The 24,960-nt window shown below is 44.6% G+C and overlaps 2 protein-coding genes and 1 non-coding gene across 4 annotated transcripts; 1 reads left to right on the top strand and 2 right to left on the bottom strand.

Moving 5' to 3' along the window:
* Positions 1–6,242: 6,242 nt before the first annotated feature.
* Positions 6,243–14,870, top strand: ACAT2 (acetyl-CoA acetyltransferase 2). The gene is made up of 9 exons (XM_087774980.1): positions 6,243–6,397; positions 6,500–6,634; positions 7,842–8,023; positions 9,000–9,117; positions 9,890–10,033; positions 11,026–11,148; positions 11,886–12,040; positions 13,982–14,092; positions 14,629–14,870. The coding sequence occupies exons 1-9, from the start codon at positions 6,349–6,351 to the stop codon at positions 14,794–14,796; spliced, it is 1,185 nt and encodes a 394-aa protein (XP_087631106.1). The 5' UTR covers positions 6,243–6,348; the 3' UTR covers positions 14,797–14,870.
* Positions 14,871–15,050: 180 nt separating this feature from the next.
* TCP1 (t-complex 1) lies at positions 15,051–24,470 on the bottom strand. Of its 2 annotated transcripts, XM_087774978.1 has the most exons (12): positions 24,159–24,470; positions 22,498–22,583; positions 21,592–21,720; positions 20,905–21,002; positions 20,439–20,549; positions 19,577–19,758; positions 18,814–18,940; positions 18,317–18,492; positions 17,459–17,582; positions 16,076–16,268; positions 15,599–15,762; positions 15,051–15,352 (listed from the first exon to the last, which is right to left on the bottom strand). In XM_087774978.1, exons 1-12 carry the CDS (start codon positions 24,448–24,450, stop codon positions 15,139–15,141), a joined length of 1,896 nt encoding a protein of 631 aa, XP_087631104.1. In that variant the 5' UTR covers positions 24,451–24,470; the 3' UTR covers positions 15,051–15,138. The 2 variants fall into 2 exon arrangements, with proteins under 2 accessions (XP_087631104.1, XP_087631105.1); XM_087774979.1 differs by lacking the exons at positions 21,592–21,720; positions 22,498–22,583; positions 24,159–24,470 and having other exon boundaries at positions 20,864–21,002.
* On the bottom strand, positions 23,161–23,296 carry LOC148053301 (small nucleolar RNA SNORA29). The gene has a single exon (XR_015709045.1). It is a non-coding gene; the product is annotated as a small nucleolar RNA SNORA29 (small nucleolar RNA).
* Positions 24,471–24,960: the final 490 nt, after the last annotated feature.

The following is a 24,960-nucleotide window of genomic DNA, read 5'->3' as shown; positions in this document are numbered from 1 at the left end:
ACCCCCTGCACTCCCACACCACTGCCTCTGCTCTTCCTAGCGCCGCTTTCAGGCCCAGGGCCTGCTCAGGGGATATTAATGGAAGCAGTTCTCATTTTTCTTTTAAATCTGTTCGTATTGTCTCATCCCGGTTTAGGTTCCCTTAATGACAGTGTGTCGTTCATTAACTTATGTATTGATTGACTGGAAGCCTTGTAATTGTTTTTACCTGCTCAGTTCTGGGTTTCCTTTTTGCCCCTTGGTTTTGGATGGAAGCCAGCTGGAACAGCGCAAACACTTAAGATGCTCCTAAACTTAGAGGGATGCTGTTTGTCACCTTTTTTTTTGCCTTACTTTTCTGTTCGCAGTCTGTCACGCCTTCGCGTGGGCCTCTGCCCCCCGCGGCACGGGGGGAGCGCTGCGGAGCTCACAGCTTGGGGACCGTGAGGGTGGTTTCCCCTGTTTTTTTGTGGCTGAATGGTGAGGGGCGGGTGAAACACCACAGTGTGGGAAATGCAGGCTTTAAGGAAAACTGCTTACTAGTGTAAGGGACTCACAAAATAATAGTCTGCAGGTGAGGAAAGCTAGGAAATGGGAAAAAAGCGAGATAAAGTGTTGTTCAGAAGAAAAAAAAATGTTTGCAGTACTGTTATGTACATTTCTTAGCATTCTAAAGGACCTTAAAATATCAGGAACTAAAGAAAGGCTAATCAGCTCTTGCAAAGGTTGTCCTTGACTTGGAAGGACATGAGATGGAGGAAGGCGAAACTGCGGTACGTCTGCTGCTGGAGCAGAGGGTGAGCTCCTGGGGGGCACTAGAAAAGACTGCTGTAGCCTACAGGTGTGGGGGGAAGATAAAATGTATGGATTGCTGCACTGTGAAGAAAGCAATACAGAGGGGTCCTTCAGGTAACTACTAGCTAAAGACCTGGGCAGCAAAAAGCCCAAATTTGACATCCATGAACTATCCCTCTCTTACAGAAGCTTCCTCAACACTAGGCTGCAAGCTTAATGCTTTCTTTATATCCCCTGATAAGACCTTTTTAAGGATCTTACTGGAATTATCACATATTTTTCTTCCATTTTTAAAGCAAGAAGTAACTAGAACTTCTTCAGAAAGCTCTTATAAGGACTTGTCTTTTAATGACCAGTAATTGTTTATTATTTTTTTAGATATATAAGACTCCATGAAAGCATATAAAATCAGCAGTATCATAACGTACAGCTCCACAGACCCAATTTGATTTGCAACTCTTGCCTCTAAGATGGCAGCACTTGCGATGCTACTGCGCACCTGTGAATTGTGGTGTGAAACACAGCGGTCAGGGACTTTGTTCCTGTTAGGGGCTAACTGCAGCGGTGTGTGAACTCCAGAGCCTCTCCTGCAGACATCCCCTGACTGACAATCAAGATATAATTACAGCCAAATGATGACTCAAGTTAAATTCAGTTTTGGGGTGCTTGATAAACGCTGCAAGCTTGCATTTGAAGAAGCAGTGTGCATATAGTTGCTAAGGATATAAACCCAGGTACTTACTATACCTTTTTTTAAGCCATAGAAAGGCCATGATGGTTTTAATAATGCAAAGGTTTTTCTGTTTGAGAGGAAGACAGCATTTTTTATTAAACACTGATTGGATTATGAGCTTTCCCTGACAAAAATAGATTCAAGGAAAACACAGATTGCTCTTAACCCAGCCAGGAACATTTTTTGCCTATCAGGAGCTTGATTTCCAAGGACCCAATCAGTCAGGTTGGAGTTTGAGGCTGAGGAATTTTAGAAAATGTGAATCTCATCCTCGCTGGGAAAACAGTTTGTTCTTTGAGGCGTACTTATGTGCTGAACTTACCCGTAGACAACTGAGTCCAATGGTAAGAAAACTTGGAAAAAGAAAGAATTGTGTTTCTAGAGCTGAGAAAGGTCCTAAAGGTGCCCAGCAAGCCTGAGCACCCTATATATCCTGACACAATGCCACAGTATGTGGAGAAAGGGAAAGGCTTCCTCAGATTTTTCCTAAGTGAAAAAGGCCCCGGTTTTCATGAGATGATGCTTCTTGTTGAGCTTACTTGTTTCGGTAGCTGATTTAATTTTTTTAAGGAGAAAAAAAGGGCGACCTTGCTGTTCTTCTGTCAAAGAGCTGACTTTTTGCTTAGACCAACCAAAGAAAAATTGCTATTCCCTATCGGGAATAAAAGTCATTTCAACCACAGACAAAGCACAGAAAACCTGTATCTACAGGGTGAATGCCTCTTAAATGCTTTCAGATGAGAACTATGGACCCCCAAAATATTAAGGATTATGGGGTGTCTTACATAATTACTGTGACAAGGTTTGACTCCCATCTTTGAAGACACCGGTTTTAGCGTACACTCCTGCAAAAGCAATGAAGTGTGTTCCATGCTGCTGGCAAAGAAGAAAAAACAAAAGAGAAATAAGGAAAAGCAGGATACTCTTATCACTATTCGTAACAGAAGTCCCAAATGTTGGCCAATTATTTGACATTAAATTTAAGTGCCATAAGTACCATATCCTACAGTAAAGGGCCAGTTTCACAAAATATGAAGATGGATTGCCTCAGCTTCAAGCTTACGTCTTGATCATGGGAACACGCTGGGATTTGCTTATTTCATTGCTGTGAGTGTTCCCACACAACTGCGGATCAACCGAACACCGATGAGGACGTGAACAATGTTGTATCTCCGCGAGTGACCAGAGGAGCACACCAGTTTCTTCTGGCTGTATGGTATGGAATGATGCAAGGCAACATCGGCAGGGAAGGAGAGGAGCCACATCTTCCCTAAGGTATCCCATGTGCATTTTTTTCTGTAAGGATCCCAACAAAGCAGATATTGGTACCATTATTTGTGTATAAGATTTTAAAGACTAGAGAATTTCCTGTTACAAGGAAGTTGTAAAATTAAGTTTTTTTTTTTTTAAATTATAGAATGATTTGTCAAGATTTATGAATTTAAAGTAATTGTTCTTTGCAATTTTTTTGCCTATAAAAGGTGCAGCTTATTTTTTATCAAACTCACATCCCCAACAAAAGCATTTTTGTAAATATTCACTGACCAAGTATCAGATTTATGGTAAAAAGCAAGGGTTTCACATTTTGGTAACAACACTGATCTTTGTAAAGGTTAAATATAGAAAACAATTTTTAGCGGAAGAGTAAATTAGTGAACACTGAAATGCTCTAAATTGTAGCCTATTTCTAAAAAAACTGAACCACCATTACCAAATGAAAATGCCAGAATCTTTGCACTTTGAGTATTTCACACAAGGCACAGTCCATTTCACTGTGTTCATAGAAAGGTAATAAATAAACTTTGCGCAACATAGCCTTACTCTTTTACTGATAGCAAGTAAGCTCTCTGTTCTGAATTGACGTCCTAATTTTTACTGACTTCATTTCCCAGAGCTTAGATTTCTAAGAAATAGTAAAATGTACCAGCATAGGGCAGTAGTTTGCTATGGAGTATCATGCTGCTCATTAACTACACTGAATTTAAAAACACAGCTTCCTAGTCATGTTTAATATTTTTTTTTCCTACATTTAAATAACTTAACTTTGATCTGTACCACACGTTTCATAATTATTTGCCTTTGTGCAATTGCTACGTTATTTTGTTCCTTTACGTGTCCCTTTTATGCATTTGGATCTCAATCCTGGACACCGTCCAAGCAGAGTTAAATAAGGTACTGCAAGTCCGATAAAGATACCAAGATAAAACTCATTCATCTTTTGTCGTTTCAGGGTGGCCCAACGTTGCAGCCTGGTCCGTCACTCGTGTTGAGTTGCAAAACAGTTCTGCCGTTTGGGGCCGAGAGCAAAGGTGCAGCAGGTCGGCGCACTGGGATGAACTGGCTTGAAGGCCCTGGGCCTGCTTCACGTTCAACCTCTTGCCGCCTGTTAGCAGACCAGAGGCGGAGTGTGGGGAGGGAAGGGGCTGAAGCCCCACTTCATGTTCGACTCAGTATTTATGGGGGATGTGTGTAGTTTTAAATACAAGGGAATCCTGTCTGTAAGGCTTACTTCAGGTGTATTGTCGTTTTTGGACTTTGCACACCTGCTAACATTTAGTGTTAATCTGAGCTCATCTGACATTATTGATTTTGTATTTGCATTGATGACCTTAAGTTGTAATCAGTCAAATATTACATTAAGAATGACGTATTGGTATATGGTACAGTTGATAAACTAGGTTACTTGGTGCTGCCCTCATACAGCTATATTACTCATCCTCTACTGAATTTTGAAAAGATGCAGAAACTACATCCAGTTGTATAGGGTTGCTCAGGAACTGTACAATATTTTTCTAAAACAATCACTCTGTATTACTTAAAATCATATATTCATGAGTTTTGCTTGTAGGGTAGATCTACTAGTTACTTACTGATGAGTCTTTTGAAAAGACACCAAACATGTTTTTCCCATCCAGATTTAATCTGAGGTCTTTGTTAGTGTTATCAGCTGCCTTGAGTGCACAACATCATTAAAGAAAAGCTGTAGCATGTGTGCACCCGTTGCCAATTAATGCATCCTTAGGAGACTGGTAGATTGGTCCACCTAAGGATTTAGCTGCCCACGGGATTTTCCAGAGAAAATCTTTCCTGAAGACACCTGGGGGGATTCTTCTCTTGCCAAAAGCTGGAAACCGCAAAGTAACTGAAGAAGTCTTATGACACGTGGTTCCCTCCTTTGGCCTTATCCTTCAGTTGGACTGAAATATCTAAAAGGAGAAACCTATTTTGAGTGTTGGAGTTACTCTGACCAGCATGGTTTAACAGTGATTGGTGAAATCCAGGCTAACAGTCTTGCTTTCCATAGCTGAAGTGGGGTTTTCTCCTATCTAGTAATGCTTTTTACATTGTGAAGCAAAAACTGGTAGGAGCCAGAGGAATCCAACTCCGGTATTGTATTGCTCCCGTTCTTCAGTGTTTCCCCACAGAGGGTTCAGATACATTTTATGCATGCTGATTTAATACCACCAAGTTCAGGTTAACCAACATGCAGAATGTGATCACAGGGGTATTGGTGCATCCACTGTCTTATACGTTTGTCATCTCACACTATCTGCTTTTCTGGGACTTAATTCCTCCTTCCCCCCCCCTCCAAAAAAAAGGGAGGAAATTTTACTATGCTGGTAAAAGATATATTCCCCCAACTTTGCTGATACTCTAGCGAAGGCAGGAGCAACAGAACATTACCTAACCATCCTCTTGGCCTTCAGTTGCAACTTCATTGTGCACGAGTCAGCAGAGGACGCAGCACGGGAGGGAATAAGGGCTGAAGGTCTGGGCTGCAAGACAGATGAGTGATTTCAGCCCATCTCTCTTTTTTTTTTTTTTTTTTTACTGCAGTTACTTTCTTTGACTTACTGGTTCCTCCCTTTACTCTGTCTCTTCTTCCCCCAAATGTCTTAATATTGTTGCTCCCCACCCCGCATCTCTGGGCTTCCCAGCTACCTTTCCCCACAGACAAACACTCCTGCCCGCCTGCCTGCCGGGCCAAGGCCCGCGGCCGCCGCCGCCTCCCGCCCCCCCCCCCCGCGTTCCAGCCTCCGCCCTCCCGGCTGCCGGGGAGCTCCCGCTCCCAACGCCGCCTCCCCGCGGCTGCCCCGGCCTCCCGCGGGGGGCGGCCCGCCAGCAGCCCCCCGCACCGAGGCAGGCCCTGGGCAGGCCAGCGGCAGAGCACATATAAAAAAGTATAGGTATGGTAGGCTTCTGTTAAATTAACAAACAAACAAACAAAAGGCAGGTGTGGGTAACCGCCGGGTGTCAGTACCTGTCGCTGAGCAGACCAAAGCCTGACAGGCCATTTTGTTACCGACTGCTTTAAATGACTGTTCTGTTCTGTTCTGTGGGGTTCCGCTCGCGCAGATCTCGGAAACGAACGCACTGCCTACGGCCTCCGCAGAGTAACAGAGCACCTGGTCCGCCCGCTTTCTTTTCTAAAAAAGCAAACCGAGAATTGGCAGGAGTTGGCCCAGGGCGCTGAGCAGAGCCGGTGCGTTGCCGGGACGGGGGAGAGGGCGGTTGCCGGAGGCCCGGCAGCGGAGGCGGCAGGGCCGCTGCGCTCACCGCCGGCGGCGGGGCGGGGGCCGGAGCCGCCCCTACCCCCGCCGCCGGCCGCCCCTACCCCCGCCGCCGGCCGGCCCGCCTGCCCGCTCGCCCCAGGGAGGCGGCCGCCAATCAGCCCTGCGGGCTCCCTCCGCCCGCCCCGCTGCCGGCAGCGGCCCGCCCCGCCGGGCGGCAGGCGAGGGGCGGGACCGGCAACACGCGAGGGGCGGCCCCGCCGCCGGCTCCCCGCTCGCCCCGGCCGCGGCTGCCGCCTCCCGCCGCCGCTCACAGCCGCCGCCGCCGCCATGAGCACGGACCCCGTCGTCTTCGTCTCCGCCGCCAGGACCGCCGTCGGTGAGGGGCCGGGCCGGGCCGGGCCCGACGGCGGGTGCCCCCCTCCCCGGGCCGGGTGCCCCCGGTGCCGGCGCTGAGCTCTCTCCCTCTGTGTCCGCCCAGGCTCCTTCAACGGCGGGCTGGCCGCGCTGCCGGCGCACGAGCTGGGCGCCGCCGTCATCCGCGAGGTGCTGCGGCGGGCCGGGCTGGCCCCCGCGGAGGTGTCGGAGGTGGTGCTGGGGCACGTCCTCGCCGCAGGTAGGCGGGCGGCGGCGGCGGGGCTCTGCTCCCGCGGCCGGGGCCGGGGCCGGGCGGTGCTGGCGGGCTCTCCTGCCGCCTCGGGTGCCCCATTGAAACGGCGCGGGGCTCGGGCGGCGGAGCGCTGTTCCTTGCCGTGAAGCACGGCGTTCGCTAACAAAGGACTGGAGCGGCGGCCTGGCCGCTTTTCCACGCCCCGGGTGACCAAACCCACGGCTGGGTGGTGGGGGGGTGGGGGGGGGGATGGGCTGGGGTTTGTAAATCCCCGAGGCAGCTAAGACTGCCTGTGGAAGTCAGTTGCTTTTCTTCTTCTTCATCCCTTTTCTCACGCTGGTCATCTCTCGTAAATCAACGTCGTAAGTAACGATAGCGCGGAGATTTTACGAGCGAGGCCTGCACGTGCGTTTGTCTGCAAGACCGACCGGCCTCTTGCTTGGGGAGAAATATTTTGATTTAATGAAAATGTGGCTGATGGGGAATTGTTTGTTTTAAAACAGTCCTCTGCTTTTTCCAGGCTAATGTTTAACCAGCGGAGCCATAGGGCAGGTTTGTATTTTAAAATAAAGGAAATAAATATTTTTGGCTTACTTAAAGGTGATCCAGATTCTTGTTTATTTTTAGCTCCCTGAATGACGTGCTCTCCTCCTCCATTTCTTTACATACAAAGAGCTGGCATTACTTTGGTCTGGGGAGATGCAGATGAAGAATGTTTCCTTTGAATAGAGTGCTCCTATTCTTTCCCATCAGGATTACAACACAGAATGGAAGCTTGCGCGACTGTCCTTGCATAATTGTGCTTTTGGTTTCCATAGGAACTTTTAGGGGAAGTTATCTGCTGGCGATGTACAGAAGATGTCGAAAAGAAACCCTTCAGCGAGTAGCAATTTAAATGAGCTCTCATCTTACACACCTACAACAGGCTAGCGCTAATTTGAAGCTGGTGTTTCATCTGACCTGCCATCAAAAGCAGAGTTGCGGATATAAAACTATCAGTGTCAAGTCCCTGATCTCGCAGATATTTTAAATATAAATGAAAGAGGTAACTGAGCTCCTGTTTACAGATTACTTCTGGGAACTTCTCTGTCTACCAACTGAAAACAGAAGCGAGCTCTAAATTTTGGTGGATTTGGGGTACCTGTTGTCAAATGTGACAAGGCTGACATTTGTTTTTTTAAGAACAAAGGGAAAATGCTGCCTGTTCCTGCAGGTGCCGGCCAGAACCCCGTCCGGCAGGCGAGTGTTGCTGCGGGAATCCCTTACTCTGTGCCCGCCTGGAGCTGCCAGATGATCTGCGGGTCAGGCCTGAAAGCGGTATGCCTGGCTGCTCAGTCCATACTGACGGGAGACTCCAGCATCGTGGTCGCAGGAGGCATGGAAAGTATGAGCAAGGTAAAGCGAATGATTGCACTTGCATTGTGCCGACTTACTGGGAGCAAACAGCATTTAGCTATGTTGAAACACTGTATTTCTAGGCTAATCCTCTCCTGGCAGGTTGAAAGAGGAGTTTCAGTTTCTGCATTTGGGAATGAATTCACACATGCAACAATTGACTTCAGGAGCTTTTTTTTTTTTTTTTTTTTTAAAAAATGAGAATGAATTCACACATGCAACAATTGACTTCAGGAGCTTTTTTTTTTTTTTTTTTTTTTTTTAAAAAAAAAAAGGCCTGATACTGTAGCTACTGAAAGGCCTGATACTGTAGCTACTGAAAAGGTGCCATGCAAACACACACCACATTTAAAATTCCATTTAAATTCCCATCTAGGCTGGTTGTGGTGAATTATTTGCTTGTGACAGCTGGCAATAGACAGTTTTTTTTGTGTTGCGAGAAGCCCAGAGAAGGAATAACGGGAAACGTTATTGTTCACCAAGCAATTTAAGCTTGGAAAGGAAGCAAAGGGCTTTCATTTCAAGGTTTTCAGTTTGAGGCTGTATCGAGGAATGGCGCTGGGCTGGCGATATGATCCCTAACAAGGCAGTGGCCTCTTCTACTGGGGCTCGCTAGCTGCCTGCGCTGAGAGCGATGTTGGCGTTGGCTGGCAGCGGGGTGCCATCGGGAGCCACCTAGAGCAGACCGGTAGGATGGGGGACCCATGGCCGTATGGCCCCAGGTACGAGTGATTTGATGTGTGGAGAGAAAACATTTGGTGCTTGGTCATCTGCTGCCAGGGAAATGCACAGGCCAAACAGAGCATGCCAGCTGGCAGACTCCGGAGGGAGAGACGGAGCGGGCAGCTGGGGAGGCTGCTGGGATTCGGGATAGCTACCTGCAGCTGCAAGGCAGGGGTCTGTCTCTCAGCTGTCTGGCTGTATTGTGGACTGGAGATTTAAAACATCTAACTCCTTTTGAAATACCTTCTTTCAGGCTCCTCATGTAATTCACATGCGAGCTGGGGTGAAAATGGGAGAAGCTTCCTTGCAGGACACTATAATCCTTGATGGCCTTACAGATGCTTTTTATCAGTATCACATGGGTATAACAGGTAAGTGGTGACAGTCCAGAAAATGAAACGGTTAACTGAGGAAGGGGGAAGAATTCACTGATACAAAATTTCAGAAATCTGAAGTTTCAAATAAGGTGTTTCAAGCTCTCTTTAAGTTTTAGTTGTGAAAAAAAAAAAAAAAGAAATCCCTAATAATGAAAGGCATTGAAGGCATTGTCTGCTTCGTTTGTAAAGCTACTGTTTTGTTTTTTTTCTGTCTGAGCTAATCTCACTGCACCTCTTTTGCATCTGAGCAATTTAATTTAACTTCAGGAAAAATAAAATAATCCCTGTATGTAACTGAAGCATTCAGCAGCACAGATTTACAGTGGGGGGGAATACCGTAAAGTGTACTGTGGATACACATGGTTCTGCAGCTTCAGGTTATTGCATGCTGGATGGGATGGTCAGCCAACTGCTTTTTCAGACCCTGCTTATGAAACAGACTAACTTCAGAACCGTTCCCTCCTCTGAAGTAGCTGTAGAGAGATCTGAGCATAATAATTCAGAGAAGCAATAAACTAGAAAAGCTTGCTTGCATTTGTATGTAACGTGATATACCATTTGAGAGGAGATTCTGCGCAGAAATTTTCACCCTCAAAAGAAAACAGAGAATCATAAGCAAACAAAATGAGGAAATCGGAATGAAAACTGTTCAACAAGCTTAGCTGCTTGCTACAGCAAACATTGATGACTACCTTTGTGCTTACAATTCTACAACTTAGAATTTTAGCATTTCCTGATGGCAATTTGCATTTTGTTCTTATTTCAGCTGAAAACGTGGCCAATCAGTGGCAAGTCAGCAGAGGGGAACAAGACCAACTTGCTGTACAGTCACAAAACAGGGCAGAGGCAGCACAGAAAGCTGGCTATTTTACGAAAGAAATTGTTCCTGTTCTTGTACCTTCTAAAAAAGGTAGGTGTGAATGGATAATGAGAACTGATTTTAAAGAAAAACCTGTTTTCTCTATGACTGCTGTGGTCAGTGGATGGTTTCCCAGTTACACAGCCTTTTCTGTAAGCTGTTCTGTAAGCGTGTAGCCTGTTGCTCTCTTTGTTGACTTCCCGTGGCTATTTTTTGAAATAAGAGAGAAACAATGCAAATGTGGAATATCTAAAGGCAGCTCTCTGCAAATGCTACTACTATCTGTTTTATTGGGGATGTAATTACTACTCAGCCAAACCGCTGACTTAACATAGGCTCGGATATGGTACCAAAATCAGTATTTTCTCTTTGTTAGACTCCTGCTGCACCAAACTTAAAACAGTCACGTTGATCTGGCAAACCTTGCCCAACTAGTAAAATACACAGTGACAATAATTAGGGTTTCTAGTTAATTAACTGGATCAGGTTACATGTATTAGGTGTGTTTCTCTTTACGTCTGTTAGGGATATAAACAGACCTATAACGGTGCTTGAGCAAAAGGTCTGTTCTAGAGCAGGGGAATTCCCCCAGCTCCTTGTGAGGTGAATGCAAAAACTGAATTTTCCAAACAGAGATCAAGAATCAGTTCTTCAACATTTGCTTTGAATCGACCCTGTGGGAAAAGTTCTGGTGTTAGGCCCGTTACAAACTGATGAAGGGCTTTCCTGATGCCAGTTGATGACACTTGACTACTCTTTGCAAGAAGAGGAATAGCAAGAACAAGATCTGCTTTTGTACAGCTAGACAGTATTTTAGTTGTCAGTGTTTGTCTCAGGAGCCCCAGCTGTCTGTCCTGCTAGAAGATGCTGGAGGGAGCTTTAACAAATTGCACTGAGTTGGAAGCTGCTTCCAACAGAACGGCTTGCTGGTTGAAAGGAATACGGCCTATATTCCCCCTCAGCCTGTTGTTTGCGCCACATTTCTGATTGAGACAAGTGTGTGCGATTAGACCCTCCTGTGAGCATAACGCCCTGTTTTTCAGGTCCTATAGAAGTTAAAACAGATGAGCACCCTCGACACGGGAGCAACTTGGAGACTGTGGCAAAGTTAAAACCGTGTTTCCTGACAGACGGAACTGGGACAGTAACAGCAGCTAATGCTTCAGGTTGGTCCATCTGGCTAAAACTGAAATGGGAAAGAACAGCAGCTGCTTGTGGCTCGAGGCAGGGTCTCTGCGAGGGGCCGGCTGCCACGTGGTTACTGCTGAATATATTTTGCAGAAAATGGGAATGCGTTTGACAACATAAGTAGAACTCAAATATAACTGTGGTGGAGGATTTCTTTACAGATGAGTTGTCTTTTTTTTTTTTTTTTTCCTTGCTGTCTGTGAAGCAATACAAGTGTTTGGACAGTAACAGCAGTATCTGATAGGCTGGAAGAAAGAGAAACTACATCCTCTCTTTAAAACTAGCTGTCTGGTGGTTTCTAATACTGTGGGTCTGGACAAAGGAAAACTTAACAATTCATGTTTGAAAATGTTGCTCTCCTGCCACAGGCCACTTTGAAACTTCTTGGTTGGTCCTTATGCTGCCTCTTCCGCAGTCCACCTAACAGATCTGATGTGCTCCTTTTTCAGATTGTGTCCCAACTCTTCCACTTGCTGCTTTCTGAATAGACATCGCAAACCTGTCACATTTACAGCACTCGAGATACGTTACCCATTTTAAGTGTTCGTGTTGGAGGTCAGACTTGGCTGATCCGAAAAAAATACTGACCTAAACCGATAAAAGATTTGTGATCTTTTGTTTTGCCTGAATGGTGAACTTATGCAAGCAGGAAAAGGTGGTACAGTAAAAGCCATAAAACCCAAGAAATACATAAAAGTTGTTTGTCGTTCCACAGGTATAAATGATGGAGCTGCAGCTGTAATTCTAATGAAGAGATCGGAAGCTGCTAGGAGAGGTCTTACGCCTTTGGCTCAGATTGTATCTTGGGCTCAGACAGGTGTAGATCCATCTATCATGGGAGTAGGGCCCATTTCAGCAATAAAGAAAGCTGTAAGTAATTATCTATCTATCTATGTATCTGTTATTTAAAAACTCTTGTTTGTAATCACTTTTCATTTTCAGGCCATGTCTTGGTTTTTCTATATTCTAAGGAAAACTCAGTAGAAGAATTTAATTAAGTGAAAACAAGACTTAAAATAGCGGAGAGTATATAAGATTAAGATTTCTAGTACTACCAGGCTAGTGCCTACTTGTTGGGGAAAAAAAAAAAATGTATAGGTGTATGAATGGAGTTTAGAACATAAACTAGTCAGGTTTGTGAAAGGCCACCTGATAACCTAGGAGGCTAAAGATCAGATTTCACGGGTGTGTATGCTAACCTCATTTGAGGATGATTTGTCTCTGCCACGGTATGGTTCTGATGCTGCGCCTGGCCAGGTTCATTTTCAGATCGCTGCCTGGCTGTTTTTGCAACAGCACAACACTGACAGAAGGGCCAGTGAGTGCACCGGCATTAGCAGATGTGATGGCGCCTTCTGTGTTTTGGTTTGCCCTGCGCGTGGGTTGCAGCATGCAAACTGGATTCCTTTCAGATGAAACTAAACAAGAAGGTGCGTGCCGGAACCGCACCTCGTGTGCTAAGACCGTTATTGCGCCCACTGACAGGCTGTGTTCAGTCCACAGGACGAGGATCTCAAATAAAACACCCTAAGTGAGCAGCTCCTACGGTACCACGTTGCTTGCTACTACAGACTTAGCCCGTGGCAACCCCAGCTGATTATTTGCTAAAACGGAGCGTGGAAAGAGCTCTTGTACAGCTGATAAGGATAGATTTGCTTTAGTATTCCTTCTTAGTTTTATTTATACTGTGTCAAGGCCTTGTTTTGTTTGTCTCTGAATGTCCCAGCAATGCAGAAGCCGAACTTGAACTCACCCAAGCTCTGTGGCGTTTAACGGGAAAATCAGAACTGTAATGCTGAAGCTTTTTCTTATCGGATCTCAAACTGTTCTTTTAAATCAAGAATGCTATAAATGTATAAACAATACACATTTTGAGTTTAAATTGTAGGACAGACAAGCTGTATTTAACAGTACCTATAATGTTATAGGTACTCTGAAAAAAGGCACACTACTTCTTGATGTAAACTTTGTAATGTATATTATCAAATACTTCACATCCTCCATATATTATCAGTTTCTCTCTTCAGAGTTCATAGTAGCACTTTATAGTGAGAGAACGACCAGGCCGTGCATTTTAACGTTGCAACAACAGAGTAAATCTTTAAAAGACAAGACTTTTCCCGGAAGGTGAAGGGTTTCCGCACTGTCTCTGTAACATCTAGTAGAAGGAGGCCCTCCTCCTTGACTATAGCCTTGGAGACGTGCTGGCCTGGCCAGCTGGTTGTGAAACATCATTGCTGCAGATGATTCTGCTGCTAAAGCACTGCTGTGAGAAACAGAGCGAATGGAAGGAAGAATGTGAATATGAATACGTGAAACGTGCCTAAGCCTGCACCCAAGTAGGTAATTGCACAGGAGTTTCTCAAGTGAAAACATGAGAGACAATCTCCCAAAACAGCTGCCTGTGAGAAGCTTCAATCTCTAATGGAATCAGGCTTATGTCCTGAAAAACTTGCTCTTAATCAGTTAAGACCTACTTTTGAAAACGGTGCTTGCTCTATTAAGGGCACCACGTATGGTTTGATTCCCACAATTGCAACGCCACCGCTACATGTGTAAAATCAGTCAAGATTTTTTAAGAGCAGCCGGCATGTTATAGCACATCGTACTGACTTCTGCTGACATTGAAATTTTGTCTGTTGTCTTCAAGAATTCTGTCTTCAACCCTCGCTATAAAAACAAAATTTAGTTCCTTCAACTTTTTAGAAGAGGTGGCTTCAAATCACCCAATTTAAGCCTTATTAAAAGCTTCCTCTGGTGCAGAGGAAAACCTGAGAGATAATAAAGCCTCAGTTTATTTTGTCTTCTCAGATCGAGAAAGCCAGCTGGACTCTGGAACAAGTTGACCTGTTTGAAATTAACGAAGCCTTTGCATCGCTATCTGTTGCAATAGCAAAAGAACTGAAAGTAAATCCAGAAAAGGTAACGAGTACGTTTGCAGCCGTTAATTAGTTTGCCTTCTGTAATGTTGCCCCGAGCAAAGAGGGGGACCCCAGCAGGCACCTCCTTGCGCTGCTCTGCGGCAGGCTGGCGTTGCCAGCAGGCACGCCGTTTCCCGGCTGACCAGGCTGCGACTGCGCTACAGCGGGCGCACGCACAATGCAAGGGAACGGCCCGAGCGCACGTGGAGTTAACTTCAGACTCCGAACTGGCTGCTGGGAGCGTATTTGCCACCGTGTCCTTCCAGTGACAGCAAAAAGTGCGGGTATTACTCTCCCCCTCCCTCAATTCACCTCAATTATCCTCAGAGTAAAGATGGTCCCCTTTCAGAAGAAGTACTAATGATAACAGCTGTTGCATCCATTTTCAATTTCTCCTTGAAATGGTGGTAGCAGGCTCAGGCTTATTCACAATCCAAGACTCTGTCCAGTGAAGTCACTCATGTTGAAACTCAACTAAGCTAGTTAAATGATTTCTTAACTTGACTTTTGTTTGTTGTGTTTTTTTTTTTTGTTTAGATTAATATCCAAGGTGGAGCTATTGCTCTTGGCCACCCTCTTGGTGCCTCTGGCTGTCGCATCCTCGTTACTCTTCTACACGCACTGGAACGAACAGGTGGAAAGCGCGGTGTTGCTGCTCTCTGTATAGGAGGAGGAATGGGAATAGCCATGTGCGTCGAGAGATGAATGCGAATGGCTGACTAGCTAGTGCTAACTAGCTTTGAAACAGTTCACTAATAAACTTCTAATCGTGGAGCTTACTTTTTTGTTTTGCCTAGAATTAAATAAGCTTACTCCATTGCTTTTTGCCACTCGATGATTGCTGTGACAACAAGATTAGCAGTGACTGCAGGCACTCTAGTTTTTAACACACGCTAGAGCTTAAATTCTCAATGCCAGGACCAATCTTACTTTCACAAATTAATCTGTTCACAAGAAAATAGCAGCAGCATTCAACCACTAGTTTTATTAACATTTTAGTTACAAGAGTGGGAGGTGTAAGTTAGACAAACATAAATAAAACCTAAGTTATTCTTCAAGTGCTCCAGAGTGAACTGCATCCTCATAGCACCCTCTCTCTTCTTTAGTTTCAGGGTGCAGTTTAATAAGATCATCGATTCGAAGAATAGTAATTGCAGCTTCTGTTGCAAACTTTAGGCTCTTAGTTTTGACCATGGTTGGTTCAAAGACACCGGCTTGCTTGTTATCGCGAGGTTTTCCATTGATCAAGTCGAGACCAATCCTGGAAAGAAGAAACAGTGTCAGATGGAGAGGTAGAAAAAGTAGAAATATAGCTGGGAGTATGCCGTTTAACTACTGCTAGGTCCCAGTGACACAGACACAGGACTGAAAGGCAGGGAAAGAAGTCAGTGATAACCTACACCCTTGTTTTACATGCAAATCACGGCAGTAAACTGGCAGAAAAATTTTCCGTCTCGGTCACCAACCCACTGCACTTTTAATAGCCTTCCTACAGGCAGATACTTGCCATTTCAGATTTTTGCGATCTGGGTTAACTTGAGCCTCGTTGTGGAATGCTCTCAGCTTCGCAACGAGATCTGTTGCATCTTGAGCGGCATTTACTGCCAATGTATTTGGAATTATTAAGAGGGATCTTGCAAATTCTGCTATTGCAAGTTGCTCACGTGATCCCTAGGAAGAGGAAAAAGTTTTTCAACCAATTGCTGCAACAAAATAAGAAAAAATACAGCCACGATCGAGAGTGTCAATAGTAGGTGGGGGTTTTCTCATGCAAAACCTAGTTTTAGGCCAAAGAAATATATACCGTAATCAGAGAAAGAGTAACTAGTATCCTCCATTTTAAAAAAGCATCTTCCATTCTATAAGGTGATAAGGTTTTCATGAACCACGGAACCAACTTCTCGTAGAATAAAATAAATGCTTGGAAATTCACATTATCCTAGTTTAACACGTACACACCGTGACTTCTTTGTGCAAGACTTACCATGCTGGTTGCGTAATTTTCAAGATATATTGAAAGCGCTGCCTCTACAGCACCACCACCTGGGACAACAGACTTGGATTCCAATACCCTTTTAACAACACAGAGGGCATCGTGTATCGATCGTTCCATTTCATCACACATGAAGTCATTAGCTCCTCGTAAGATAATCGATGCTGAAGTACGAGCCTTTGTACTATGGAAAAAAGGAGTCAGAAGTCAGCCATGTTGAACAGAATACATGTTAAAACTCTTCTTTCGGAATTTTTTCTTCTAAAGCCAAGTTCAGTTGAGCCGAATTCTTTCACCCTTTAAAAGAAAATCTTAACGTTGTCACGCACCCTTGCAGGATATGTACATTGTAACTTAGTAAGTCACTCTTTTAAGTTCTAATATACAAGAACCTACTCTGAGTTTAGTCTTTCAGAGAAAGCTACCTGACAGAAGTATGACAGACAAGATGTTTTCCCATCAAAGAAGGGGAAAATGTAATCAGATACTAGGGAGGTTCTCTTTTGCATAGCCATCAAGTGAGCTAACGACTGCCAACATTACCGTATAAGCAGTCATGTAACTGCCGCGCAAGTGCCGTGGTCAGAATATTTCATTCACCAGGAAGGTGAACACTGAGAAGGGATACTGAAGCAGTGGAAAAGTTAATAGCCAAGGTGTGTTCTTGTTAAACAAACTGACACTCAAGTCTTCAGGTACCAGACAGCGGTGGCATACTAAAAACTTCAAGGGAAAACACCATGAGTGTGGACAGTTAATAATTGTTGCTCTTCTTACCCATTAAAAAAAACCCCAAACTAAAAAAAAAAAAAATATTTTAAAAAAATTACCCTTTTAACAACGTGGTCCACTTTATACTGCCATGCAGACGACTGATTCAACGAAACCAGCACAAGTTAATCCTGTCTTCCACTATAAATAAATGGTAAGGTCTAGCTTGCACCTCCTTCTTCAGATGAAATTACTCAGATGGTACCTATTTCCCTTTACCGTCTGTAAGGGGAATCCAGAGTGACTCTATGGCTAAAAGCCAGGTAAAGGAATGTGATACGAATGCTGTAATAATGTCTCTAGCAATTTAACAGAATGTTATTGTAAACGTTAGAAAAATTTGTTTCTAAACAAAATTTGAAGTAAAGTCTATCTAGCACTCTGACTGTCTCACATTATGGTTGATGAAGCAGGTGTCCAGCCCCAGCAGAAGAGATTAAGCACTGATACTTTCACCTCGAGCTTGCAGTGGACTTGCACACTCTTCCCCATGTGTGGAACTACTCACACCACTGAGAGAGCATGGAAGTAAATAAAAGGGATTTTCTCTCAAACTTGGGAGAAAGCGTACACAAAACTGAGTATTTTAAAAACCATCCTTACTTTTTGATTAAAATCAGCTCATCATCACAGATTCTCTCTTGAATCACTTCTTCTGCCTGTCCCAGCATTAATGCCTCAAAACTCTCCTCACCTTCAAGGTTTGCAAGGGTTGAACATATGGTTGCTTTAACAAACAAACAAAAAAGTGAAATTAGCATTCAATTCCAGCACATCCTTTGCCAACTTCCCAGAACAGGCATACAGAAAGAAAAACAGAAATTGGAAACAGAAATAAAAGCAGCCTAAGTAGATTTGCACTTCTAATTCTTAGGTAGCAATTCAATATTGCGCAGTTTATAACCAATACCGCTCTTTTTGCTCAACTTTTACAGCACTTACTTTTTCACAGCTAGTACAAGTTCCTGTGCTTCACCGTAACGAAAATGGTTTCTTGCAAATTTAACAATTGACAGATAAAATCTGCATAGGACCAGAATTTTTTCCAATATGTATTTAATGATTTAGGAATGCTTAATTTGTCTTTAACTGCCTAAACAAGGTACTTAACACACGTCTCTAGACAGAGGCTTATGAATCTGTGCTTAATAAAGACTCCTAAATAAATACAGATTCTGGCTGCCATTTCCACAAGATGACAGTCTTCCCAGTGCAAGGCAGCTTTTTTTTTTTCCCCCCACTGTAGATCTTCAGCAGTCAACTCTTACGGTACGCATCTACTTTGACAGAATGATCACGTAAAAGCAAAAGTAAAGTTAAATCCTAACAAGAGTGGCTCAGCTCTACTCATCCTCTCCTTGCACAGCTTGCACATTAAGAAGCCATGTTTTGAAAATTAGTTACTAATACCCTAACGACAGCTTTTACTTAAAAAAAAAAGATATTTTTATATATACCTACCTCCCGATGCCTTAGCAATCCGCTTAAGGTCCTTTTTTACAACTCTTCGTACTGCCATAGCACCAGCATCAACAAAGTATTTCAGACACATATCATCAATACCTCCAGTGGTGAGAATAACATTGGCACCAGTGGCCAAAATCTTCTGGATCCTTTCTTTGGTGATATCTGATTCTCTGCAAGGATAAAGTCAAAGTTATGAAAGTCTGCAATCAGATTCTGTCAACCCATTTCCTGAAATCTTAATGCTAAGCTCGGCAAGGAGAAAGAACCATTGCACAAACACACCTGGATTTCTCAAAAACTCACTTAATACTAGTTCTGCCTCCAGAAGTGAAGACTGTTACCACTAATATTTGGTATTGTTGGGAAATGTTAACATTTAAAACATTTTCACCTCTTACACTCAGTCAAAATTACATCGAGCCACCTCAACCGAAGAGACCAAAACAAGCCTGTGAAACCCCACTGTCTCAGTTACTCAAGCTTCCACACACCTCTGCCTTATCTGGTCCAGTTTCTCAGGGTCTGAGATAACAACCTGAACACCAAGCTTCATTTTTGCTTTCTGCAGGCTGAAGTCAAGGCATGCAATCTTTGCATTAACTATTCTCTTGGTCATACCTGACGAGAGAGAACAAGAAAAAGGATTGTGTCACACTGAGTTAACAGAACACCAAGTTAGCACTAGAGATTAAAACTAATGCTATTTCCACATTTCAGATTCCTATTTGGTTTGCTTCTCTGCCTCCAGTTCTGCCCTAGTACAGAAAGATGCTAACAAAAACTTTCAAAGAGAGAATTTTTTTAAAAAAATCTCTACTATAACCTGTTACCTTTTTACAGACCCCATCCCCAAAACGTGAACGACCATGGAAATCTGACCCTTCAGTCCCACATCCTTTAGGTTACCTAATCACAACACAGCTCTGCTAAATGTAACGGTTCCCTACAAGCCTGACATCGGCTGCTCACAAGAGAGGTGCTTATGTTCCGTAAGATGACAGCGTTACCATGCTGATAGTGAGCTAGAGAAACTACAGTAACTTACCGACACTTTGTGGATCACTAGTAGCTGGCAGACCCTAGCCTAGAAACCACTGGTGAAGTGGTAAGTTTTTTGTGTGTTCTTGTTTAATTGTTCTGGAATTGAAAACCCACACGATTTGCAACTAATGCACTCAAGTAAGAAGATCCATGCAGAAAGACTAAGAGGACTGAGTTCACACAAAAGCTTTACAAAGCATAGCATGTTCTTACCCTGTGAGCCCACCACGCAGTTCAGAGCGTAACCGTTCACAAGTATGCTCTCTTTTTGGCTGCGGCCATGTGCCTTCAAAACATTAACTGAGTTGATTGGATACCGAGCCTGACCCTTCTGGTCTGTGTATTTAACTGCCAGTGCAGCATCCACCACCATATTAGCAAAGAAATCACCATCACTAAAATGCTGTTAAGGTTAAAACTGCAGAAGAAAACTAGTATTATGCTTAAGAAAAAAAAAAAAAAAAGTCACTGACAGTGCCCAAACTAAGTGTCAAAAACCGCTTCCAAAAAAAGAACTCCAGAAAGGTATAGAAGTGCTAGCTTTCTTTACCATTCCCTTAAAGGAACAAGTAATTCTTAAAGCTGAAACACTGGTAAGAAAATTAGGACAGGCTAGTGTGATGCTTGCATTTTATGCACCTTTTGTTCCTTAACAAAAATACAGTCTGCATTCTCTTGTTAGCACAAAGGCTAAAAATGAAGATTTTTCTATGACTGTGGAGTAAAATGCAACCTTCTTTCCTCTAGTTTCACTCCCCAGATACTTGACTTCTGTAAGGCATTCTTCCATTCACACAATTCCTTATCTAGTGTCACTAACATGTCATAAGGAAACCATACACTGTTAAAGCTACTGTGATGTGCCTAACCAGATTTAAATAAATTCAACGCATCTGAACATGTTTTCCCATGCCAGATAATATCTGTGAAACGTTTTTCACACCCTTGTTATAAAAAAGACAGCTTGAATACTATACCCCATTCATAAAAACTGCTGCATAGGAAAGTAGCCTAGCTACTCAAGCTCTCCAGTCAATCACTCTCACTTAAATAACGTGATCAAGTTAAAGGATACATTCCTATAATTTTAGAGGACATTGATGTTTTAGCAGCATTAATTAGGCACTCCCTGCCCAATTCATCTGTGTTAATAATAAGATTTTCATTGATGTAGCGAACTGCTTCCCTGTAGAATAAAGACAAATAGTGGTAAAAAATTCCACCCCCCCAAAGACAAAAATCTTACATGTTTTCAGCCCTTCTAAATGTTATCTCAAAAAACACAGGGATGAAATCAATTCGTCTTCTAGGACAGTAAAGTAACATTTTTATGTGAGACTAGAGAAATTCAAAATAAACTAAAAAACCAAACAAAACCCAAAACCAACAAAGCCCAAAATACACACGCAAACCAAAACGCTGTATCCACTTTGCACCAAGAAGTGTGAATTAATGCAGTCACAAATATGGAAATAAACAAAAAGCATGCAGTTATTGTACCTTAAAAAATGCAATGCACTTCAACTGTATTAGTTTCTTACTTGCAAGCAAGTCGGTATCCACCAATAATGGAGGTAGGATGAATTTTCTGTTTCACTAGTTCATCTGCATTTTTTAGAAGTTCTGCAGCAATAATTACCTGTTTGAAATACAAACACTAAATACATGTACTCCATACAAGCAAAATAACTACCTGTTGCCACTAAGTGGAAAGTAGAATCACATATAGTTGTCCAATGTGTACTCAGTGGAAACAAGTACTCGCAACCTAGAATTATAAATAGTTTCTGATATTAGGTAAAAGCTACCTAGATCCCCGTCCCCCCCCCCCCGTTGTCAGAAGTCTCAAGCAAGTTTTCCACACTCAGTATCCTTGTTAGTTCTAACATTTTAACTTCTCGTGGTTGTTAAAAATTAAGAATCTTAACTCAGAACGTATCCTCAACCTTGAAGAAAGGAAAAAGTAAATAATGGAATTGCAGTAAGCGAATTCTATTCCAGAGGACCAGTTGCATAAACAAAGTAGCATCTCTAAAAAACTGCAAGTCTGATTTCTTTATTCTGTAACCTACTTCAAAAAACTGTTTATGTTCAGTCAACCACAAGGCTTTTCATGCTGTATAGTTGATTCACATTACATCACGATTCATAACGGATAAAGCAAAAGCTGTACTGTGATAATGGAACGCTGACTCTTGGTGTAGCCGCCTGTAAAACTTTCTACGTACCACTGAGGTTGTCCCATCACCAACTTCTTTGTCTTGCAAGTCTGCCAGCTCACAAAGAACTTTTGCAGCAGGGTGTTCCACTTCCAGCAGTTTCAGAATGGTTGCACCATCATTAGTAATGGTCACATCCTAATTTTCAGAAATCAAATGTTAATACGAGGTATAGTTCTATTAATAGAACCTAAATGATTCTATTATGTTTTTACTGTTGTGTTTCAAAATGTTTATGCAAATGTAAGTTAATTATTCTTTGCAAACGCCCATAAAATAACTATTTATACCAAATATTTACTGCTTCTTCTTAACCAGGAGTCCCATTCTAACAACAGAAAAGTTACCAGTGCAGAATCTGCACTTTCTTTTTATCGGAAAAGTCTTTACGTTACAGAAACTCATCAAACGTTTTGCATGTACCAGATTAGTAGTAGTGCAGTGACTACCCTCTAATACAGTATTTTATTACAGCAGCCTGTCAAATGGCAAACTTTCCTCATTTCCTTGAAATATTTTAAAGTATGAAATATAGAATATAGCTTTAAAATTGTTATGGGATTATTTGAATTAGTTGTTATTCCTCCTAATGCAGAGACCACAATACACAAGCCAACATCCCCACAAGGCCTAACTTTAATGGTGATATTCATTCCTGTGAATTTGACCAATACTTGTCAGTGGTGACAAGAACTTACATGTAGAAAGGAGACAACTGTGCCACATAAACTACAGTACTAGATTAAACTAAAATGATGTATCACATGTTACCTGATGCTCAATTTTACCACAGTTCTCCTCCTACCCCCTCTCAGAACCACGGAAAAAAACAGGTATGCGCACATTAGACCTATGAAGCACAGTAAGTGGAAGCACTTTCACACGGGAATGACACTTTACAGAAAGCTTACTTACACCAATATCATCCACCAACATCTTATCCAGACCAACTGGCCCAAGAGAACTCTTCACGATGTTGGCAATAGCAGATGCAGCAGTAACTGAATAAATGAAAGAAGAAAGAAAAACAGTTTTATCTTTCCAACTTCAGGGCAATTCAGGTTTACAAGAAAACGCACCAAGAACCTGCGATTCAGAAACTTGAGATAAAGCGACCTAATCTAGGATTAGGTTTCAGCCTAGCTAAGCTAGTAATGGCTTGCTGCTACTAAAAAATACAATCTGTGCCAAACCTCACTTCCCTCCAAGCTGGTTCAGCTAACTAATCTGGCAAAACTAACCAGTCAGAAAAAGAATCTTTTTCTACGGGCTTGGTAAGATGGAGGACACCACTGAGGTCAGAAGAGCAGCAGTGCTAGCTTAGCAGAGATTGGTAGCACTGTTTCTTTTGGCAGCAGCCAGTCATGCCATGCAACTTCCCCCTCATCTACTGCTCAGTTCTAGGCAGACAGAGAACAATGGTATCACCATATATCAATTTGTAACACATCTTTTTGCCCTCCCGCTTAGGTCTGTGACTGAAACAAAACACCTGTTCTGGAACTAAGTCAAGAAAGTCAAAAGTGACCTTTTAGTCACTAGTAAAGTAACACGAAACCTCTAACACAGTGGCTTCTTTAAAGGATGTTCTGCCAACTTCATAAAGGAAAAAGATACAATCAATCTTTTCCTTCAGACCGTGGCAAGTTTTTCTCTATCCCACAAGCATAGCCACTTAATCTGGAAATTGAAAAAGTGGTAGAAAAATGGGAATAGTGACAACTCAGACCTTCACTTTGAACTTGAAAATGTAACTTTTTTTTTTGTTCTGTTTTAGAGGAGTAACGGCAACTTTCTGAAAGAAAGAACCGTTGTATCGTCAAAGTCGCCGTTATCATGTATCTCAGTCGTAGATTCAGGTAATTCTCATTCTAACTGTTCTGCCTAAAGTATCATCAGAACCGCACGACTCTCACGTTCACCAGGAAGCAGGTCTTCAGCTTCTGCCTTTGTCTTTTACCTACTCAGAAATTGAGACAGACTCGGCATTTGCAGCTTTTTTCCCCCAAGACTCAGGATAAAATCTTGAGAAACGTGGAGCGTTTTTGACAACCACAGTTAAAGACACTCATCTTGAGGGGGGCACCACTTTCGGAAACAGGTTATCTCCCTGTGCTGGGCAGCAGGAAGCTTCCCCAGCCGCCCCTTCCCCCCGAGGCCACCCTGCAGGCCTTGCGCTCACGCCCTACGAGCTCGGGGTGGAAGCGGGACCACCTCCAGCCAGCAGCCGCCCTCCTCCCCGCTGTGCGCTTCTACCAAGGAAGGTGGAGGGACGCGGGATCGCTTCGCCACCGAGAGCCGCGGGAGCAGCGCGGGACCGCGCGAGCCCCTCTCCTCCTCGGGGAGGCTGTGGAAAAGGAGCAGCGCAGCCCGCCCTCCCTCCCGGCGGCAGCGGCCCGCCCAACGGCTCCCAGCGGCCCGGGACCGAAGAACGCTGGCGGCAGGGCGCGGCCCCTCCCGGGTGGGGGCAGAGGCGGGTAAGCACATGGCGGCGGTAACGGCCGCGCCATGTTACCTCCTTTCTGCCCCTCCCCCCACCGCTCATCGGGCCCCCGCCGGCAGCGCGCGGCCGTTACCGTTTTGCGTGCGGATCGTGTCGCCGCTGGTCCGCTCGCCGAAGACCGCCAGGGGCCCCTCCATCGCCGCCATCTTCCCGCCCAGCCGCGGCGCGAGAGGGACAGAGCAAGCAGCGCGCGGAGCCGCGGAATGGCCAGCGGGCCGCAGGGAACGCTGGGTACACACCCCCCCGGGAGGGGGCGGAGGGACGGGGGACAGCCCCGCGCGCCCGAGGGGCGGGGCCACGCCCTGGCTGCCCAATCCAGGGGCGCGGTACGGCCCCGCCTCAAGCCGCGATTGGTGCGTGCGCATGAACAAAGGCGCCACGCGGCGGGAGGGGCAGGAGGGCTTCCAGCAGCTTCTAGAAGGGAGCGGGGCTGGCGCGCAGGCGCGCTGCCTCCCTCCCTCCCTCCCTCCCTCCCCGCTCAGGGGCGCGGCAGCGGCAGCGGGGGCGGGGGGTTCCCCCGCAAGCGGTGGGGAGTTTGCGAGCGCGGAGGGGAACTGGGGAGCGGGACGGGTGGCTCAGCAGCCGCTGCCGCGGGGGAGGCGGTATCGCACCCTCCCCGGCGCCGCTGGTGCCTGATTCGGTAGGGGTAGGTCCGCAGTCTGCACGGCAAAAGAACCAGTTGCGCTTTTGGTAACGGCAGGCAGTTCCTGCAGCGGCTCTGGGCGCTGTCCCGCCGCTGTGACAGGCGCCAGGAGAGGACGGAAGCCCACCTCCCCGCCTTGCCCTGCGCCCCGGTCCGCTTCCTGGCCTCGGCTCCCTCTCCCTTAGACCCCGTCCCGGGAAACGCAGCCCCGCTCCCTGCGGAACGGTATCTC

Source organism: Nipponia nippon, unplaced genomic scaffold (genome assembly GCF_047370975.1).
Source record: "Nipponia nippon isolate SJK-2023a ecotype South Korea unplaced genomic scaffold, ASM4737097v1 scaffold_4, whole genome shotgun sequence".
NCBI lineage: Eukaryota > Metazoa > Chordata > Aves > Pelecaniformes > Threskiornithidae > Nipponia > Nipponia nippon.
This window is presented reverse-complemented; position numbering and strand designations above follow the sequence as displayed.